The following is a 21,464-nucleotide window of genomic DNA, read 5'->3' on the forward strand; positions in this document are numbered from 1 at the left end:
TATTTGTACACAAGTTTTTTTTTGCTTGTTTTAAGTAACTAGATTAGATAATGCAAAAAGTTATTATTTTATATCTTTAAATACACTGAATAAAATATAACTTTTAGCTAAACACTAAAAAAAAAAAAGAAATTAACTCAAGATAAACTCTAGATAAATAATCAAGTATTACCAAAGATCTTAGAGCTGGCTGACAATTTTACTTTGCATCTAAAACTTAAAAAAACCTGCAAGGTGTGGTGGCTCATGCCTGTAATCCCAGCACCTTGGGAGGCTGAGGCAGGTGGATCACCTGAGGTTAGGAGTTTGAGACCAGCCTGGCCAACATGGTAAAACCCTGTCTCTACTAAAAATACAGAAATTAGCTGGGCATGGTGGCAGGAGCCTGTAATCCCAGCTACTCAAGAGGCTGAGGCAGGAGAATCACTTGAATCCAGGAGGCGGAGGTTGCAGTGAGCCGAAATTGCGCCATTGCACTCCAGCCTGGGTGACAAGATCAAGACTCCCGTTTTTAAAAACAAACAAAAAAACATATATTAAAGAATGCTTTCTCATACAAAGTCTATATAATTTGGTTTCTTATTAAAAGGCATCAAAAATAAAAATATTTTGAGAAAATATAGTTTTTTTTTGGTAATGTTACAAACTTCAAATTTTTCTGTAGAAGCATTTTCTGACAAATTTGGTTTTACAGAAAAAAATAGTAGCTTAAACTGCTACTCTATTTTTGATAACATATTTTTCCTACAGTTTGACATCTAAATAGTCTATTATTGATACAATGATTCTTATTCTAAACTAATAAACTGTTTTAATGACATTTTGGTTGTTGTAATAAAATAAAACATCTATTATAAAAGGATTATGGTAAAGTAAGGTTTTAAAAGATTCTTTATGTAAAATAAATCTCAACATTTTCCCACTCATGTTTATCAACGCCTTCTTCTGTGTAAGTTCCCATTTTATTACTGAGATTTTTTAAAAATACAGCTGAGTTCTCACTATGCTGCCCAGAGTAGAGTGCAGCAGCTATTCACAGGTACGATCACAGCTCATTGCAGCCCTGAACTCCTGACCTCAAGCGGTCTTCCTGCCTCAGCCTCCCAAGTAGATAGAACTACAACCACACACCACTGAGACTGGCTTAATGTTGTTATTTAACTGGGGCTATTTTTCAATTTCTCAAAGCCCTATTGATAGGCTGACTTAACCATATAATACATATTATTTTCAAGTTCAGTACTTAGCTTTCCTTATTTAAATTCATGTCTCTTACCCAAACCATTAATATTTTCTTCTAACTGGCAACTTCTAATGTTCTTTTAGCTAATATGCATTAGCTAAATTTCTCAAGTAGTCTCATGTCACATAGCTTATTTTCTTTTAATATATGGTCACAGAAAGCTAAGAATGCACTCTGTCAAAACAGCAAACTGTCTTTGCTCTCCTACAAAAGGTCTCTTTCCAGCTCTGAAATGTTAAGATTCTAACATTTACCAACAGATGTATATTTCTTTTAATGTAACTTTCATGAATTTGTTTGCCTATAACACAAAAAACGTGCCGTCCTAATTTTAAAAAATTTTTAGTTTAAATTAAATGAAGAAGGCACATGAGTCTAGCGCTAACTGTGTTTTACACGCTGTAGGCTGTGGCTTGATGTACAAGTTGAATCTAAAAATAAGATAAGGAATATTTTAAAATTTAAATCAGAAACCCTGCCCAATTCTGATTCAACTAAATTCGTATCTAAATGTGACTATCTTCATTTTTGTAATGAATTTTTATTCTTATCCAAACATTTAAACATCAACAAGGTACTGAACATAAATATGAGACTCAAAATGTGGGAAACTGGGCTCTTTCAAAGCTTGGGTGGAGAGGGTGTAGGTTGGTAATTATATATTCCCATACCTATCGTCTTACATTAGGGAAGAAAGAACCTCAAGTCTCATTTAATGCTCTGAAGTCATTAGTACTGAATACTTGGTTTTACTAGTAAATAAAGAACCACATTAATACTGACCCTCAATCTGTCTCAGATGTCATAACTGAAGGTTCAAAAAAACTGACCCTGTAACATCCCAAACACTGAAATCATAGAATATACTGGTTGTGTTTTCAATTTGGAAGATCAATACATAATTCTATAAATCAGAATTAAAAACCAGAACTTCATACCTTGTGCAAGCATGTTAAATTCCAAGAACAGTGCTATGTGGTAAAGTTCCATGGCTTCTTCTGCCCTGGTCATGTTTGGCTTCCCTGCGACGAGAGCCTGAACTTCACTGAGACTCCCCACAGAGGGGCTACAGTGCAAAACAGAGAGGTCCACCACGTCGGTATACATACAGTGTAATATCACTTTTGCATATTTTTTTGGTATAATGGACTCATCTAATATAATTCTTGTGGGAGTCCTCAAAGTTCGGTCTGTGATTTCTTCACCAGTTCGTATCCTCCTTTGTAATAAATTTCGAAAAAATGGGGACCGTGCAGAAATAACAGCCTTGTGGGCTTTGAGCTCTTCATCTAAACAGTTCTGATTTCCACCAAAAGCTTCAACCAGTTCAGAGTCTGAAGAAAAACTAAGGACGACATCATAATAACACATGTAATCAAAGAGTCCACGCATATCTACATCAAGGGAATTTGGTGTTCCAAATTCTTCACTAAGCTGAACAAGGATATCGACATTTTGAAACCTTGAGTCCTCCATTCCAAACTCTCCTGTATAAAGGTAGTGTAACAAAGCAGAAAACATGGGCATATCAATACCAGCTGTATTGATGTCCATTATTATCTCTGCCCCATACTCTGGTGAAGAAGAAAGCAGTGTTTTAAAAAATGGACACCTTGCTGCCAAAATGGCACGATGAACAGGAAAACAAGTTTCTTGAAATATTAAGTCTACATCAGTACAATACTTGTACTCATAAAGATCAGCCATATCTTTCTGCAAAGTCCGGGCTTCTGGTCTAGCCAAACTGGCTTGTAGAGAAAGCTCCTTTAATGCTGATGTTCCCTCATATTCCTCCACTAATGCATTGACATCTCTAACATCCCACCCAGAGAGGAGTTCTCGCATCTGCTTGGCATGATCGGCAGACCTATTAGATTTCCGACGCTTAATAAACTTCTTTTTGAGGGTGGCAAGACCAGAGGTTCTCTTTTTTTTGTCTTGTGGTTTCTCATGGCCATGGTCAAGGCTATACAACTTTGATTCGCAACCATAGCCTTGCTGAGAATAGGATGATGTCCCTAAGAAGAAAATTAAACAAATGAAAATTTGTTTATTTTTTCTTAACATTCATTTTCAACGTTTAACATTTTTCATGTTGAAAAATTCTGTAAGCAGACATTACCGAACCACTCAAAATTGCATTTGTTTTTATAAAGGAAGACAAAAAGTTCAAATAACTCATTTTAGTTTTCAATTCAATTTAATTTTTAGAGATGGAGTCTCACTGTGTTGCCCAAGCTGGAGTGCAGTGGGAAGATCATAGCTCACTGCAGCCTCAAACTCCTGGGCTCAAGGGATTCTCCCCAACCTCAGCTTCCCAAGTAGCTGGGAGTATAGGCGTGTGCCACCATGCCTGGCTAATTAAAATTTTTTTTTTTTTTTTTTTTTTTGGTAGAGATAGGGTCTCACTAATGTTGCTCAGGCTGGTCTTGAACTCCTGTCCTGGCCTCATGCAATCTTCCTGCCTTGGCCTCCTAAAGTGCTGGGATTACAGGTGTGAGCCATTGTGACTGGCCTACATTTTTTATATTAAATAAGAAATAGGGACAAACAGAGCAAATTAGTCTAAATTTTTTTAGAAAAAGTCTTTCGTTCCCTGGCTATCAAAGGACATTTGTCATAGATCTTAATCATGGGTTTTTAGGAATGAAAAGTAGGCAGAGTTGTAAATTAAGAATATTACTTGTATATAATTGTGAAATGTTTCTTTTTCTTCTTAATTACACAAGTCTGCATTTGCATGGGCAAAATAAATGAAATGGGACACAGGAAATATGTACTTCGCTGTTTTAACACCAATGGAGACTGCTAGTTTGCCTAGGGTAATTGGCAATTATGGTTAAAACATAGAAAAACTCAATTGTGCTACAAGTGGTTTGTTTAAGATAAAAACCATACAAACCAGATTTAAGATTTACGTTTGTTGGGGGAAAAAACCTAGATGCTGCAGAATTATTATAATAACTACAGCTCACTTCTTTTGTCATCTACAGAGACTACCGAAAACACAATTCTATTATAGTCACAAAAGAAAATGAAGTTAGAAAAACTGAAAGTTACCTATAAAAGTCTGTTGGGCCTGTGAATTTCCCCCTACCCTCGGGGAACATGAATGAGGATAATTAGATGCATTAGCACCCATTTTCTTCAGTCACTCAGGCATTCCGTCTGCGGGTTCTTCAGAGTATAATCCCAGAGGCCTTTATGAACCTTCAACCCTGGATCCAGCAGCCTCTTTTCATCCATTTCTTGATATGAAACAAAAATAATTTAATTCATTTTTTCAAGTGTATCTCAGATCAGTTTTTTTAAAAAGCTACTGAAAACTGCTTTCATTCACAAATAACAACACGCTGTCAAATTCACATGTCAAATTTTCATAAAATGTAAATCTTTAAGCTTGAATTATCTGTGTTAGCTGCAATTTGAGCCATAAAATGTACCAATTATATACTTTCTAAGTCAGTAAAAAGTAACATATCAAACCAATTTAAATATATAGTTACAGGAAGAGTATTTGAAAACACAGGGAAAAGTATTTGGACTGAAAATAAATGTTTTAATTTTTGTTTTAAATCCTTAGAGGCAATCACCATTCATTATTGTCTAACATTGTAAGCAATTTACAAACATTTAAGAGGTCAACACTGATACCGCACATACAAATAACACATAATTGATTAGTTGTTTTTCTGCCTTAAAATAAAGTTGCTAAAAATCAATCTTTAATCTGTATAATTAGGCATTTTACTAAAAGAGGGAGGAGGAAAGGTGGACAATTAAAGCTAAATATATATAAGCTACTTGTTCTATGGTAATTTTGGAAGAAGTTATTATACACATTGCAAGAGACACAAAACAAAAAATTTTATCTATCCGCCCCATAAAGCCCTGAAAAAAAATCCTGCTTTCTATTATGTGATATGATGATTTAAATGGACAGGGCAGTAGCAATAAAAGGTAATTCTAACAATTACAGATTAAATTCTGAACATGGAAACTTAACTCTCAGAGCTGCTAGCAAGAGATATATGCAAAAAAGAAAATCTAAGAGAGAACAAGATTAATGGAAATACTTCTAAATCTTTACACCATCTGGATATATAAAATCTATCTGACTAAATGGGGTAACGAGTTTAAGAAGAGAAAACGCCATTTATAATCTATTATTGGAATTGTTAAGAAACCAGCAGGCAGTTAACCTAGCCTCATAATGAAGTGTTTTAACAAATACAGTGAAAAACACGTACACAAATTATCACAAAAATCTGCTAGAAACAGAACTGTGTCAAGATGCTTGGAATTTATTTTCATCTCTGTTAGTGACACAGCATAACCTTATGAATTCATGTTTAAAAATATCGCTAACATTTGTGTTTTCCTACAATCTTTTATAGACTATATTTATATGAAAATTAATTATTTATTTAGAGGGAGTCTCGCTCTGGCGCCCAGGCTGGAGTGCAGTGGCGCAATCTCGGCTCACTTTAACCTCTGTCTCCCGGGTTCAAGCAATTCTCCTGCCTCAGCCTCCTGAGTAGCTGGGACTACAGGTGAGTGCCATCATGCCTGGCTAATATTTGTATTTTTAGTAGAGATGGGGTTTCACCATGTTGGCCAGGCTGGTCTTGAACTCCTGGCCAAGACCAGGAGTCTTGCAAAACAGGAAAACAGGAACTAAAGTTACCTCTATTAATTCCACTTCAAACTTAAAAACCAGTTAAGTCTAACAAATCTTACTTTTAAAGCTGAGCTCCACAGAATCTTCAAGATCTTATCAGGCTTTTATAGTGGTTCTTTCAAAGAAAATAAGGGCCTGGAGGCCAAGTTTGTGGCCTCATTTATAGGTCAAATCCTAATCTCACTCAGGGTTTACATTTAAAACAAAAAACAGCACAAACAATCCTTTCTCAAAAAAGTTTAAAATATATAAACAAAAATCCAGAATAAAACTATCACGTAAAATAAAAAGCCTTTACCAAAATGAGGGGGGAAAAGACTTTTAAGATGAGCTTGGAATCCAAGTGTAAGGGGAGATGGTGAAAATCATGCTGAAGTGTTTCTAAAGGTAAGACGGCATGGTGTCACTCCTATGGCTAGGCCTCTTTGCACTTTCAAGTTCGATTATTATTTCATTTTTTTTGTTTTGCTTTTTTATTTCTATTGACTGAGTAAATTTAGTAACATAGCACAGAGTATGCTTATGGCACGAAACAAAGAAGAATAGAGCCTTGCCTCTGGATGAAGAAAAATCAGAAGCGTCTTCAGAAGCGGACAAGAATTTACTACTCTTACTTTAACACGTACATGCATGCACACACATATGGAATTATTTTCATCTGAGAATCTTGTATGGTTTGTAGAGACTCAAGATGCTACACGTTGAGCATCCCTAATCAGAAAATCCCAAATCTGAAATGCTCCAAAATCCAATACTTTTTGAGTGCTGACAGGATGCCACAAGTGGAAAATTCTGGAGCTGTCTTCTTTGCTTTTTGATGGTTCCATGTACATAAACTTTGTTTCATGCACTATATTAAAAATATTGTATAAAATTACCCTCAGGCTATGTGTATAAAGTATGTATGAAACATAAATGAATTTTGTGTTTAGACTTGGGTACCCCACCAAGCTATCTCATTATGTAGACACAAATATTACAAAATTGGAAAAAATCCCAAACCTGAAACACTTCTGGTTCCAAGCATTTCAGATAAGGAATACTCAACGTGTATTACAATGGTTTAATACTTAAACCATGTCAAAAATCCCTTTTTTTAAAAAAAAAGCTCTGGTAATGGAAGAACACCAAGAAAAAAGAAAACAAAATTTAAAAAGCTCTATTTAACGATGAGCACAATTAGATATCCTAAAGCAATTATACAAGAGTTATATGACATCAATGGCCCCACTGGAGAAATAAGAACAAGTTGCAAACACTAGGGAAGTCAGAGGCTGAGCTAAGGATGTTTGGCCATCTGCTGCTACAATAAGCAGTAGTAGCTGCTGGGATAGCTGGGGTTTCACCTTAGAGAGGTGGCCAGAAATACAAGTGTCTTTGGGATCTAGGGAAAATCTCTTCCTGGTAGCTCCTGGTTAATGGGAACTCCCTTCAGGATGAACTGACTTGGGGACATTCATATATCCTACTGGAGCTCTATATACTAAAATAAACACAGACCTTGGAAGGGAAGGCAGGTGGGGGAGGCAGATTTCCTGGATGAGATGTAACCCTTGAGTCTACCCTGTGTTCCCCAGTTCCAGAGCCTGATGGGTAACCCTGACTATAGTTCTAGTACTACAGCAATATTTCTTCTCAAAATCCTCAAAATTAACTCAGGGATTAATGTCATTACTTCTCAGGTAACCAAAATCCTATGTCAGATGGTGCTCAGTATTATGTTATTTATTTCTGAATCTAAACCATCACTTGTAGATGTTGGAAATGAGAACTAGTCTCAGTTTAATCTCTCCAGCGATGTGTTCTCTCCAGGCAAGCCTGGTCTCTTTTCTACAGACATCCAATCTTTGTACGATGCAACGGAGAGAGGAGCAAGGAGAGGGGAGAGGAGAGGAGAAGGTCTACAGGACTTGGAGAGGCCCAGAATATGCAAATGGCTGATGAATCCTTTTTCTAGAATCACCATTCTGGGGGACTCCCTCTTAATAGCATATGATCAATTCCAATCAGATGATGCTGACTGTCTTAAACTAAAATAAGCTCCAGTGATCACGGCAGACCTAACTGTGGGGTGGGGGCGGGGAATCATGTTGAATGCAAGAAAGACTAAACAACCCATGAGACATTTTTTAAAAAAGAGAAGTCAACTTTCTCCTGCCTAACCCACCCCCTTACCCCAGCCCCAAAAAGAAAGCCCTAGGCCAGCATTTTCCAAAGAGCTTTCCCAAAGTTTAGAAAATGTAGGATTAAACAAAGCCAAATAGGTTTCTTTACTTCAGGACATTTGAGCACCTTTAAAATGCTGAGGTTCATTGTAAAGAGGGAGCATTCAGCATGATCTAAAGAAGCCCTGCTGCCCCCACGGGGCATAAAGGAATGAACTTGCATAACACACTCAGGAAAATGCTGATCTTTGCCATAAAAACACTTTTCATTGCTTCATGCAATAGAAAGAACTGTGGGAGTTAAGGTATCTAGGATTCGGTTATCTCTGTGTCACTAATTTACTATGTATGTAGGACACGTCACATGTAATCTCTATGGGCCTCAGTTCCTGTATCTATAACATAAGAACGTTGAAACAGAGTTCCAAAAATTTAATGAAGTTGTACGGTTTATTAGTTTAGGAAATATGGATGGGGAAGTTCTTTCTTTGTTCTTCTTTTTTTTTTTTTTTTTGAGATGGACTCTCGCTCTGTCGCCCAGCCTGGAGTGCAGTGGCGTGATCTCAGCTCACTGCAATCTCTGCCTCCTGGGTTCAAGTGATTTTCCTGCCCCAGCCTCCTGAGTAGCTAAGATTACAGGTGTGTGTCACCATGCCTGGCTAATTTTTGTATTTTTAGTAGGGACAGGGTTTCACTATGTTGGTCAGGCTGGTCTCGAACTCCTGATCTTGTGATTCGCCCACCTCAGCCTCCCAAAGTGCTGGGATTACAGGCATGAGCCACTGTGCCCGGCCCTTTTTTTGAGATATGGTCTTTCTATGCTGCTCAGGTAGACGTGCATGGCTCACTGCAACCTCCACCTCCCAGGCTCAACCAATCCTCCTACCCCAGCCTCCTGAGTACCTGGGACTACAGGCGTGTGCCATCATGCCCAGCTAATTTTTGTGTGTGTGTGTGTGTGTATGTGTGTGTGTGTGTGTATATATATATATATATTTTCTTTTTTTTTTGTAGAGATAGGGTTTTGCCATGTTGCCCAAACTGGTCTCAAACTCCTGAGCTCAAGTGATCTACCTATCTTGGCTGGGATACAGGTGTGACCTGTATCCAAAGTGCTGGGATTACAGGTGTGACCACGGTGCCCAGCTGGAAGGTATTTCCATACTAAATATTAATCTACAGAGGGGAAAAAAAGAGGCACCTGAATTTCGCATTTTAAACATATTTCCCTTTCAGTCTGACTTTAGGAACAGGATAGGAATGTGGGGCAAATGCGAATATAAATAACAATTAACAGCCTGGCTCAGTGGCTCATGCCTATATTACGTCTATAATCCCAGTGCTTTGGGAGACTGAGGCAGGAGGACTGCTTGAGGCCAGGAGTTAGAGACCAACCTGGGCAACATTGTGAGACTCTGTCTTTACAAATTTTTTTTTTTTTTTGAGACGGAATTTCATTCTTGTTGCCCAGACTGGAGTGCAATAGTGCGATCTCAGCTCACTGCAACCTCCACCTCCTGGGTTCAAGCGATTCTCCTGCCTCAGCCTCCTGAGTAGCTGGGATTACAGGCATGCATCACCACGCCAGGCTAATTTTGTATTTTTAGTAAAGACAGGGTTTCACCACGTTGGTCAGGCTGGTCTTGAACTCCTGACCACAGGTGATCCATCTGCCTTGGCCTCCCAAATGCTGGGATTACAGGCGTGAGCCACCGTGCCCAGCCAAAAAATATTTTTACATATATATATACACACACACACACACACATACATAAAATTAGCCAGGTGTAGTGGTACGTGCCTATGGTCCTAGCTACTTGGGAGGCTGAGGCAGGAAGATTGCTTGTGCCAGGAGTTCGAGGCTGCAGTGAGCTATAATCACACCACTGCCCTCCAGCCTGGGCAAAAGAGTGAGACTTTCTTAAAAACAAAAACAAAAAACCTAAAGAAAAACCGTAATGAAAGAGAAATGTAAAACTATACTAATACTTCACTCCTGTCAAATCTAAGGTAACAACATTGTTACAACAGACCATAGGCATTTGGACTCTCCATGTAATGAAAATTAACAAAGGGACAGACAGATTTCCCAGACAAAGCTTTTATTTTGGGGCTTGTCCTACTGTGCTAGAGTGCAAGGGAGACAGACAGCAGAGGCTGGTTCCCTGAAAAGAGCCAGTAAAGATTTATTAGGCAAAGCGCAGGAATTGACATCAGGGATAAGGTATGCAGGCTGGGCTGGGCAAAGCATGTGAGGGGTAGAGTATGCAGGTTAGCAAGGCTGGTTGTGATGGTTATCTTGAGTACGGGTTAACTGGTGGTCTGTCTGGCTGGCAAAAACAAGGCTGGAAATCAGTTGTTCAGCATTCCTTCCAGAGGTGAGACACTCAACAACCTTGGTTCGATTTTGGATCTCCTAAGGCCAGTTTCTGGAGTTCTTTAAGCACAAGGCATGGTTAAACAGTATGAGAGCACAGAAGAATGGCTATTTTCTTTGTATGACTAAAGCCTTGGGATTAGTGGGTATAGTGCCAGTGAGGCAGTGGTGTGGGTTTTGTGATTAGTGGGAATGTACGAAAAAATGCTAGTGGGGGTGAGCTGAAGCCAAGCCCCATTTTAATATGATGTATTATTCAAACCAAGAAGCCTGAGAGTGAAAAGGGGTACATACCAGAGGGGACGCCAGAACACGTGTAACCCAGGTCTGACCAGGCAAAGTGGGATGAATGGTCATATCTCTAGCTAAATCTCACATTTCCAGAGTAGCTTAGAAATAAAACAAAGTTTTAAAAGAAATAAAGGGCCGGGAGCGATGGCTCAAGCCTGTAATCCCAGCACTTTGGGAGGCCGAGGCGGGCGGATCACGAGGTCAGGAGTTCGAGACCAGCCTGACCAACATGGTGAAACACCGTCTCTACTAAAAATACAAAAATTAGCCCGGCGTGGTGGCACGTGACTGTAGTCCCAGCTACTCAGGAGGCTGAGACAGAAGAATCGCTTGAACCCAGGAGGACGAGACTGCAGTAAGCCGAGATCACATCACTGTCCTCCACCCTGGGTGACAGAGTGAGACTGTCTCAAAAACAAAACAAAAAACCACTTAGCCAGGCAAAGTGGTGTGTGCCTGTAGTCCCAGCTATTCAGGAGGCTGAGGCAAGAGGATCGTTTGAGGCCTAGAGATTGAGGTTGCAGTGAGCTATGAGCATGCCAGTGCACTGCAGCCTGGGTGACAGAGCAAGATCCTATCTCAAAAAAAGAGGTAAGTCTCAAATGCCAAAGGTATTGGGTCTTTGTTCAGAACACAATAGAGGAACTACTGGAACAAAGCACAGAGTAGTAAGAGCAGAGCAGCACCATTATACTTCTGTTACAGAAAGACTACTGGAAGATGCTTGATCTATAAAAAGATCTTGATGCAGAAAGACTTATTAGAGGATTCTTCCAACAGTCCAGGAAAGTAAGTGTTAATAAGGTCCTGGCTTTATTTCTAAAATGGGGGCAATATAATAACACCTACTTTACAAGGTTGTTTTAAGAGTTAAAATAATATGGACTGCTGGTCAGGCATGGTGACTCATGCCTGTAATCCTGGCACTTCAGGAGTCTGAGGCAGGCAGCCCGCTTGAGCTCAGGAGTTCGAGACCAGCCTGAACAACATAGCAAGACCCCATCTCAGAAAAAAAAAAGTTAAAAAAAAAAAAAGATAATATGGACTGCCACTCGGAAAGCAGAAACAGGAGCCTATCAAAAGAGAAATGTCTTTTGAGGGACTTGGGCCTGTGCCAGGTCTGACCTGGACTAGACGAACTACATCTTAAAAGATGTTAAAATATTCTTTAAAAAATTCAGTTTCTAGCCATTTAAAGCAGAGAACCAATTCCTGGAAAGTGGTGCGTTAAGAATGAATGTGGCTGCACTGTGAAGACACAAATGGGCCTCTCCTACTCTGCCACCTTTACCCTCAGAGCTCACACTCCAAATGCTTCATCCTGACCTACAACCTCAAAAGGAGATCCTCCTGAAGCAACAGATGGAAAATGGGAATTAGAGGGCTGAAAGGGCCTCCCCACCCCCCACCAGAGGGAGGCCTGACTCTAGGTCAATGGGCGTCGCTTATTCCTCTTATCTGGTCTTTGGCAGAGGGCCTGAGCAGTGATGCCTACAGCAGCCAGTGCAGGAGCTGCCTTGGCCTGGACATCCCCAAAAGTTTTGATGTCTTCTAGCAGCTAGAATCCCCCAAAACTGAAGTAGCTCTGGAAGGAGCCTGAAAAGTCTTCCCCAAAAGTCAGGAAAAAGAGCCTATAAGCAGAGGGTGAAAAATTATTATGAGGCCCTGCAAGACAGACTGTAGAACTTGCCCAATCAACTCTCATAAGGTGATGGGGCCTGCCATTTGGAGCCTCTGTGTTTACGATATGGAAAACTAGCACTGAGCCCGGCACACAATATTTTATTGAATAAAGGAAATGATTGTTCTAATCAGGGACAACTGTTTTTATTGTTGGCTTGAGAGTGTACAGAAAGATGGTACACTCTAGATTTAGAGATGGTGATAAAAATGAGTCTAGATTTGAGTTTATTATTTATTTTTTTATTTTTATTTTTGAGACGGAGTCTCGTGCTGTCGCCCAGGCTGGAGTGCAGTGGCGCAATCTTGGCTCACTGCAACCTCTGCCATCCAGGTTCGAGCGATTCTCCTGCCTCAGCCTCCCGAGTAGCTGGGATTACAGGCGTGCACCCCTACACCTGGCTAATTTTTGTATTTTTAGTAGAGATGGGGTTTCACCATGTTGGCCAGGCTGGTCTCAAACTCCTGACCTCAGGTGATCTGCCGGCCTCATCTTCCCAGAGTGTTGGGATTACAGGCGTGAGCCACCGTGCCCGGCCTAGATTTGAGTTTAAAGAGGACTTGCAGAGAGAAATAGAACTGACATCAGAGAATACATTCAAATCAACTGAATTTAAAGGGAAAAAATGCAATTTCTCCTAAATTCCATTCAAAGCCAAAACATTCAGATTTTCTGACACCAACTTAGCAAATGTTTGAAATACAAGGGTATACTTCTTATTGATAAGTTGCCATGGGCTCCACTAGTAGAGCTAGAGAGATAAGCAAACATGCTGGGTGAACCCTAGAGTAAGCCTGAGACTATGGCTGCACAGACAGAAGAGAACACAGAACAAAACAGAAACTCAAAGGTTTCCTCATCTCCAGGGCAGTCTTCATGAAGACAGTTCAAATTCTAAACTGTTAGATCATTAAAGGAATAGGCATGTGACTAGCCCTATGAATTATTCAAATTCTTATAAATAAGAAGACAATAATGGCTTAGCAGTTGAGGTAATTACATAGTAAAATTCTATTTTTCTTCACATTACGGAGACTGAGTCTAAATAAATATGAGGGTGGGGGACCCATTACTTTAAATTTTCAGTGAAAAAGTTACAAGTCATATATAATGGCTTAACACTGGCTAGTCACTCCATTCTGATGAGCTCCTGCCCATCAGAATATTTGCTATTTAAAGAATCTTTGTTGGCATGTCAAGTGAAAAATGTGTTCCTCCTAAGTTTCTTCTGAAGTCTACACTGAGAGTCTTGTATATAGTGGTCCTTGTAAAAGTACTAGTGGTTGTGATGATGAACAAGTTTTGAGAACGTTCAGCTATAAAAGACCCTCTCTGTAAGAGACATCAACAAGGTCTCTTATGAAAAACAAGAAGTAGAAAACCAGACAAAACTCTCACTCTCACAAGCATTATTAGAGGGCTTTCTTATAACTATGGTAATTTTTCCTTAATCCCATTGCTTGTTCTGTGCTACCCACTTGTAGCAGAAACACCGGGAGAGGATATTACAGTTTAAGTATGTCAGAATGAAACAGACATTCTTGGCCCTGTTAAGGCAATGAAAGTCTGCATCTTAAAACTCTATTTTCCATTTGTTTAGAACCTTGTCTTAGTCTGTTCTCTGTTGCCGTAACAGAATATCATAGACTGGGTAATTTATAAAAAAAATCTATTTCTTACAGTTCTGGAGGGTGGGAGGTCCAAGACCACCCCAATATCTGGTGAGGGCCTTCTTGCTGTGCCCTAACATGGCTGAGGGCACCACACAGCAAGAGGGCAAGAATATGCGTGTCAGTTCAGGTCTCTCTTCCTCTTATAAAGCCACCAGCCCCATTATGGTGGCCCCACCCTGATGATTTTATCTAATCCTAATTACTTTCCGAAGGCCCTACATTCAATTGACATACAGATTTGGGGATTAAGTTCCCAACACATGCAATGTGGGGAACAGCAAATCATAGTAGACATCTATAATAAAAAATTAAGTAATACATATGAGTTCCTTATCATAGAAGACATAGTGAAGAACGCTCACCAAACTGGTAAGGGGAATGGTGGAGAGGAAGAAGGAAATGATGACTGAGGTTTCTACCTTGCATAACTGGGTGGTTACAATGCTGTAAACCAAGAAACATATAGGAGAAGCAATTTATGGGTCCACTGAGGGTGATAAAGGTAATGGGTTTGAAATCTGAGAAAGACATATTAAAGAGGCCAGGCACGGTGGCTCAGGCCTATAATCCCAGCACTTTGGGAGGACTGCTTGAGGCCAGGAGTTCCAGACTAGCCTGGGCAACAAAACAACCTCATCTCTCTTTAAAAAAAAAAAAAAGACGTTATCAAAGAAGAAACAATTCAAACAGAACATAAAGAAGTCTAAAAACAAAAGTTTTCTAATACTATTAATATCGTCTAATTTCTAAAGGTAATATTGCTTGTATTACAATACAGCATTCTCCCAAGATAATTCATTTACTTTTAAATGAGGATATTATTTACAAATATCTTATCAATGTTTGTAAAAAGATAAATGGAGAGTCTTAAGAAGTAATGGTGCTTATTTCTTGAGGCGCAAAGTTATTTCTGGCATAACTTCACATTACTGCACAGCACCCAGCAAAATATGGGTGATCTGTAACCTCTCTTGAGATCTGAGTCTGTGTGTTCTCCTAATAATATATGTATCACTGTCATATATATCAGTAAGATACTTGGTTATTAAAGTATTTTATTATCTAAGATTTTTAGAGATCATTTCTTAAAACTCAGATTCTCTTTATCAGTTGTCTCATTCTGTCTTACCTGAACAGATGATAAAATATATCCTTTGGGTTCACTGTACATGCCCCTCTGCCAAGAAAATAACATTTCAGAGGAAAAGGTTATGTCTTCTATGTAGTAATCATTATTGGAATGTCATGTCAGCAGTAATATCTTCCTGACATCTCCCACACCACAAATACAGTATTTTCTAGATTAACAGAATATGCAAATAAATTATCCCTAACATTTTTCTATTTTTAATTTTCCTGTACTTTTTTATTTTTAAGAGGCAGAGTCTCACGGTGTTGCTCAGACTGAAGTACAGTGGCACAATCATAGCTCACAGTGCCTGGGCTCAAGCAATCCTCCAGCCTCAGCCTCCCAAGTAGCTAGAGCAGGTGTGTGCCACCATGTCCAGCTAATTAAAAACATTTTTTTTCTGTAGAGACAGGGCCTCACTAATGTTGTCCAGGCTGGTCTTGAACTCCTGGTCTCAAATGATCCTCCTGCCCTGGCCTCCCAAAGTGCTCAGATTACAGGCACAAGCCAGCACACCCAGACGTGACTTTACTTTCCAGAGCTATCTTACAACAATTGATTTCCTCATATAGGTACTAGGTACTGGTCAAGATAGGCTGTCATCTGATCCCTGAGTTGTCTACTTGAAAAGCATTTCTTACTCCTACCTCAGGGCTCTTCCCTTTGCCTGTACCACTCTTCTGAAACGTCTTCACATGTTTCATACTCTCATTTTTACTGAAGTCTTTGCTCAAATACTACCTCTCGGAGACGACTTCCCTAGTTAGCCTATATAAAATAACATTCCACCCCATCATTCACTATCCTCTTTCTTCAGTTTATTTTCTTTGCAGTAGTACTTTTCACCACTTGAATTTCATTTATTGAACACTAAATCCTCACCACAAAATACAGTACCTGGCACTTAGGAGGCATTAAGTTGAAAACTGCTGAATGAAATTAGTTTTAAAAAATAAACATTTAGTAAGGAAAGGCTTATCTGTAATCATTCTTCAAGATTTTGAGTCCAAAAACTATTTCTTGGGATCCATATTCCTTCACAGTCTAAGCCTCTTAGAAGATTGTGATTAAAAAATTGCGGCCGGGCGCGGTGGCTCAATCCTGTAATCCCAGCACTTTGGGAGGCCGAGGTGGGCGGATCATGAGGTCAGGAGATCGAGACCATCCTGGCTAACACAGTGAAACCCTGTCTCTACTAAATATATTAGCCGGGTGTGGTGGCGGGCGCCTGCAGTCCCAGCTCCTCGGGAGGCTGAGGCAGGAGAATGGCGTGAGCCTGGGAGGCGGAGCTTGCAGTGAGCTGAGATCGCACCACTGCACTCCAGCCTAGGCGACAGAGCCAGACTCGGTCTCAAAAAAAAAAAAAAAAAAAAAAATTGGACTAGTACTTGGAGACAAAAGATTTCCCAGCAAAAAGCCTCATGGATCACAGCGTACATATACCCTCAAATATGACTTGTGGAGATGTTTCCATAAGCAATAAAGTAATTAATTTTTAAAAACACACTGCTTCCTCAATAATTAAACATAGAATTATATGATCCAGCAATTCTATTTGTGGATATATACCAAAAAAAGTGAAAACAGGGACTCAAACAGATGTGTACACCCACGTTCACAGCAAAATTATTCACAACAGCCAAAAGGTAGAAGCAACTCAAGGGTCCACAGATAGATGAATGGGAAAACAAAATGTGGTGTATACATAGAGTAGATTATTCAGCCTTAAAAAGGAAGGAAATTCTGACACATGCTGAAACACAGATGAACCCTGAGAACATTATGTTAAGTGAAATAAGCCAGTCACAAAAGGACAAATATGGATTCCACTTATATGAAGTACTTAGAGTAATCAAATTCATAGAGACAGAAAGTAGAATGATGGTTGTCAGCGGCTGGGAAGTTAGTGTTCAGTAAGCACAAAGTTTCAGTTGTGGAAAATGAGAAAGTTCTGGAGATGGATGGTGGTGATGGCTGCACAACAATGTGAATGTACTTAATGTTGCAGAACTATATATACACTTAAAACTGGTTAAAATGGTAAATGTTATGTATTTTTAAGTGACAACTTAAAAAATGGAAAAAACCTCACAAAAAAACATTAAAACAGAAAAGCAATGACATACCTTCCCTCTCCACTCCCTTTTTTAAACATTCCCCCCAACTTCATGTTCCTTTTAATGATTGGAGTGGGAGTATCTTACATCAGAATGGGAATACAGTTTACCAAGGGCTTTTTCATGTGTTAAGTCATTTTATTCTCACACTAACTCTTCCATGTAGACAGCACAGGCATCATTCTCTATTCTCCAAATGAGGAAATCAAAGTAGATACTTTAAAGTGACTTATCCAAAGTCAAATAAAGAGTAAAATGGGCCAGGTGCAGTAGCTCACGCCTGTAATTCCAGCACTTTGGGAGGCCAAGGTGTGTGGCCTAGGCGACAAGGGCAAAACTCCTCTGTCTCCAAGAAAAAAAAAAAAAAGAGTAAAATGGCAGAGCCAAGACCAAAGACCAGGCCTTCAATCCCTCATCTAGTGTGTGTCTTATCCCTCCAACCTCCACACCCCTGCTAAACAAGAAAGCATCTCAAAAGTCTTCAGTCCTATACCAACCTTTCTGAAGGAAGCTGCCACATCTACCTCATGCTTCTGTGTCCACTGTGCTGCTGTTTCTCTTACTCAACCCTTAAGTCTCCAGTTTCTACTTTATCCCCCAACTGAGGTAAAGGGACAGATCTTAATCTCTCTAGTGCTGTGTATTGTTGAACAGTAAAACGTTTCTTGATTGTGATTAATACTCCATAAATATCAAATCTCCTAGCATTCAAACACAGAGGACAATTAAATGACTAAGCTTCTCTAATCTCATCCCTTCCTATTACTTGTTTTTCCTTCCTTTGCAGGAGATACTTTCGTAATTTTTGTAATAAAAATGAAAAAATATACAATAAAAAAGTGGAGAAAATAGTTAATGGACCTCTACCCATTGCCAAGTTTCAACCAACATTTACCAATTGGCAGGTGGTTTTTTTTTTCCCCCTTTAGAAATGGGGTCTTGCTCTGTTGCGGAGGCTGGAGTGCCGTGGCACAAACATAGCTCACTGCAACCTCAAACTCCTGGACTCAAGTGATCCTCCTGCCTCAGCTTCCCAAAGTGCTGCAATTACAGGTTTAAGTATCAACTATATCCCAGTCCACTATCTACCCAATCCCAGTAGAATATTCTCAAGCAAATCTCAGATAGCATATTATTTCACCTGTAAATATTTCCATATTTACCTCTAAAAGGATGTAAAGCAACTACAGACTATCATATCTAAAATAAACAATAATTCCTTAATATGAAACTCCTAGGCAGTGTTAACATTTCTCAAATTGTTTTTTGTTTTGTTTTGTTTTGTTTTTTGAGACAGAGTTTCGCTCTTGTTGCCCAGGCTGGAGTGCAGTGGCATGATCTCGGCTCACTGCAACCTCCATCTCCCGGATTCAAGCGATTCTCCTGCCTCAGCCTCCCGAGTAGCTGGGATTACAGGCACGCGCCACAACGCCCGGCTAATTTTTTTTTGTATTTTTAGTAGAGATGGGGTTTCACCATGTTGGTCAGGCTGGTCTCAAACTCCTGACCTCAGGTGATCCGCCCACCTCGGCCTCCCAAAGTGCTGGGATTACAGGCGTGAGCCACTGCGCCCGGCCTGTTTTTTCTTTGTTTGAATTAGGATCCAAATAAGGTCTACACATTGTGACTGGATGACTATATCTCTTCAATCTCCGCATATGGGTTCCTCCCCCTTTACAATTTTTTTTGTTGAAGAAATCAGGTTACCTGGTTGTTTCCTATAGTTTGGATTTTGCCAAATGTATTATCATGATGTAGTTTAATAATGTGCTTCTGACTCTTGTATTTACAGTAAATTGATAGATATATCTAGAGCTGTGATCAGACTCAGGGTAATTTTTGTATTAAAACTTTTTTGGGGGGGGCCAGGCGCGGTGGCTCACGCTTGTAATCCTAACACTTTGGTAGGCCAAGGTGCGTGGATCATCTGAGCTCAGGAGTTTGAGACCAGCGTGGGTAACGTGATGAAACCCCATCTCTACTAAAATAATAAAAATTGGCCGGGTGTGGTGGCACGCACCTGTAGTCCCAGGTACTCAGGGGCTGAGGCACAAGAATTGCTTGAACCTGGGAGGTGGAGGTTGCAGTGAGCTGAGATAGTACCACTGCACTCTAGCCTGGGCAACAGTGACTCTGTTTCCAAAAACAAACAAACAAAAAAAACAAAAAACTTTTTTTTTTTTTTTTTTTTTTTGGCCAAGACTGCTTCACAGGTGGCAGGTAGTATGTACTTCCAACAGTTAAGTTCAAAAGTCTATTGAATTCCCTTTTTTTGATGTTAACAGTTATCAATGATCACCAACTAAAGCAATCCATTAACGGGGTTGAAAAACGATCACATGATAGTCTATCATTCTTTCTTTATTCACTAGCTGGAAAAGTTCTATAAAAAAAACTCATCAACTATTCAGTTGTCCTGATGCAGTCTGTATAGAAAGGACAGAATAAATGAGTAATTTTTTACTTTTATTTACTAATTTTCAAAACAATTAGTAATAGCTTCCTAGCATCCTTAAAGACAATCAGTGAGTTTTAAAAAGTTATGAATTAATAGACTTACATCTATGTGACAGGTTTTAATCCTTTGTAGTTATTCTTATTGAAGTTCAACCTGTCCCATCTTTGGACAGTAGAGCCTTATTCAAATTGGTTCCTGAGACCTTATGACATAATCCTAACCTCTGCCTCCGAGAGCAGAGGTTACCTTACCTTTCTGGTATTACAACTTATTCCAGGCATATCTTGTATTTTTCTTGCCTTTGACTTGGCACCGGTCATTTCCTTAAAGGAGCCCTAATTCCCTTTAGTGGGAAATGGTATTCAGAAACCACAATCTCAGTAATAGGGATGCTCAATGCCTTTTCAGTACAAAGATCTAAGACATTATATACACACATATCTATATAAACATGTACATAGATACAGAAATGTACATTATCATTAGTTTATACTGTTGCTTCCAATTCAAATTCAGGTTTATAGGGTTTTTACTCAACCTCATTATCTTATATCATTTTTCCTTTCTCACATATGAAAACCCTCTATTCTCAATGCAGCCTACATAATAGTTTATCACAAAATATTCACACAACCTGAGAATAAAAATATTAACACTATCATCACCAATATGATACATGAAAATCTTTTAATTTTTATTTATTTTTTTTACAATTCTTTTTACCTTTAGGATATACCCAACTTGGAATATTCTACAAATTACTGTATATGTAAGTCACTTGGAATGGTTTACTCTGTGTGATTATATAACCAATGGGAAATCCACTTTATAAGATTTATTTTGATTTTTAGTCATTGCATTTTTAACTTTGTTATATAATTACTTAAAATATTTAAGTGAGTATAAAGTTAAAATAAAAAAAAAAGATACATCCAAAGAATACAAATTGCTGTCCCTGTCTACTCTATTCTAGTCCCTGCCTGCCCCATATGTAACTTTACTTATACTTTATACAACATTTTACATTCCCTGTTTTTTTGGCTATTATCCGTTGGTTCCCTACTATGAGCAATGCTGAAATTAAGTTAGTAACTTCCTTCTCCTGTCTCTACCCCAGTATTCTAAGTGATATATTTTTATTTACAGTGAATACCTATAACCAGTGAGCTTATCTTACATTTCATATATTCTCCCCACATTCTTGATAATTAAACTTTACCTATAGAGTGGTTACATACTACACTCTCAGTCTTAGTTCTACCAATAAAATATATATTTAATGCTCATCATCAGCTTAAAGTACCAGTTAAAGAGTGTTAAGAATACAGGTCTACAATTCTTTTTCAAATAGAAATCTTTGGAGCCACATACATTCAAAAATTCACTTTTTTCCTTTGCTTTCAAAAAGAAATAATATGGTTATAGTAAACACACCTGACAGCAATAATTTAAGCATATCCTTAGAATGACTTTGTATGGCAGATGCACCTGAATGTGTGTTCTGAGCTAGGGAATCCAGGAGTGGCCAACCCAGAGATTCCTTCCTTGTCTATAAGGACATCTGAGCCCCCAACCTGTCTCTTGGAACACAAGCCCTACAGGAGACTGAGGTTCCAAGTTTTGGGTAGAATAAAGAGTGCCAGGTGGAG

General features: G+C 39.0%; 1 protein-coding gene across 5 annotated transcripts in view; it reads right to left on the reverse strand.

Moving 5' to 3' along the window:
- BTBD7 (BTB domain containing 7) overlaps positions 1–21,464 on the reverse strand; it is a 96,709-nt gene that overhangs the window by 54,766 nt on the left and 20,479 nt on the right. For 4 of the 5 annotated variants that reach the window (XM_063698136.1, XM_063698134.1, XM_063698135.1 and 1 more), the window contains 2 exons: positions 4,304–4,491; positions 2,182–3,261 (listed from right to left, as the gene is read on the reverse strand). The exons of the other annotated variant lie outside the window; for it this stretch is intronic. In XM_063698136.1, coding sequence (XP_063554206.1) covers positions 2,182–3,261; positions 4,304–4,385 — 1,162 coding nt within the window. In that variant the 5' untranslated portion in view covers positions 4,386–4,491. The remainder of the gene's footprint in view (positions 1–2,181; positions 3,262–4,303; positions 4,492–21,464) is intronic. 5 annotated transcript variants of the gene reach the window in all.

The sequence above is a fragment of the Gorilla gorilla genome, chromosome 15 (assembly GCF_029281585.2).
Source record: "Gorilla gorilla gorilla isolate KB3781 chromosome 15, NHGRI_mGorGor1-v2.1_pri, whole genome shotgun sequence".
Lineage (NCBI taxonomy): Eukaryota > Metazoa > Chordata > Mammalia > Primates > Hominidae > Gorilla > Gorilla gorilla.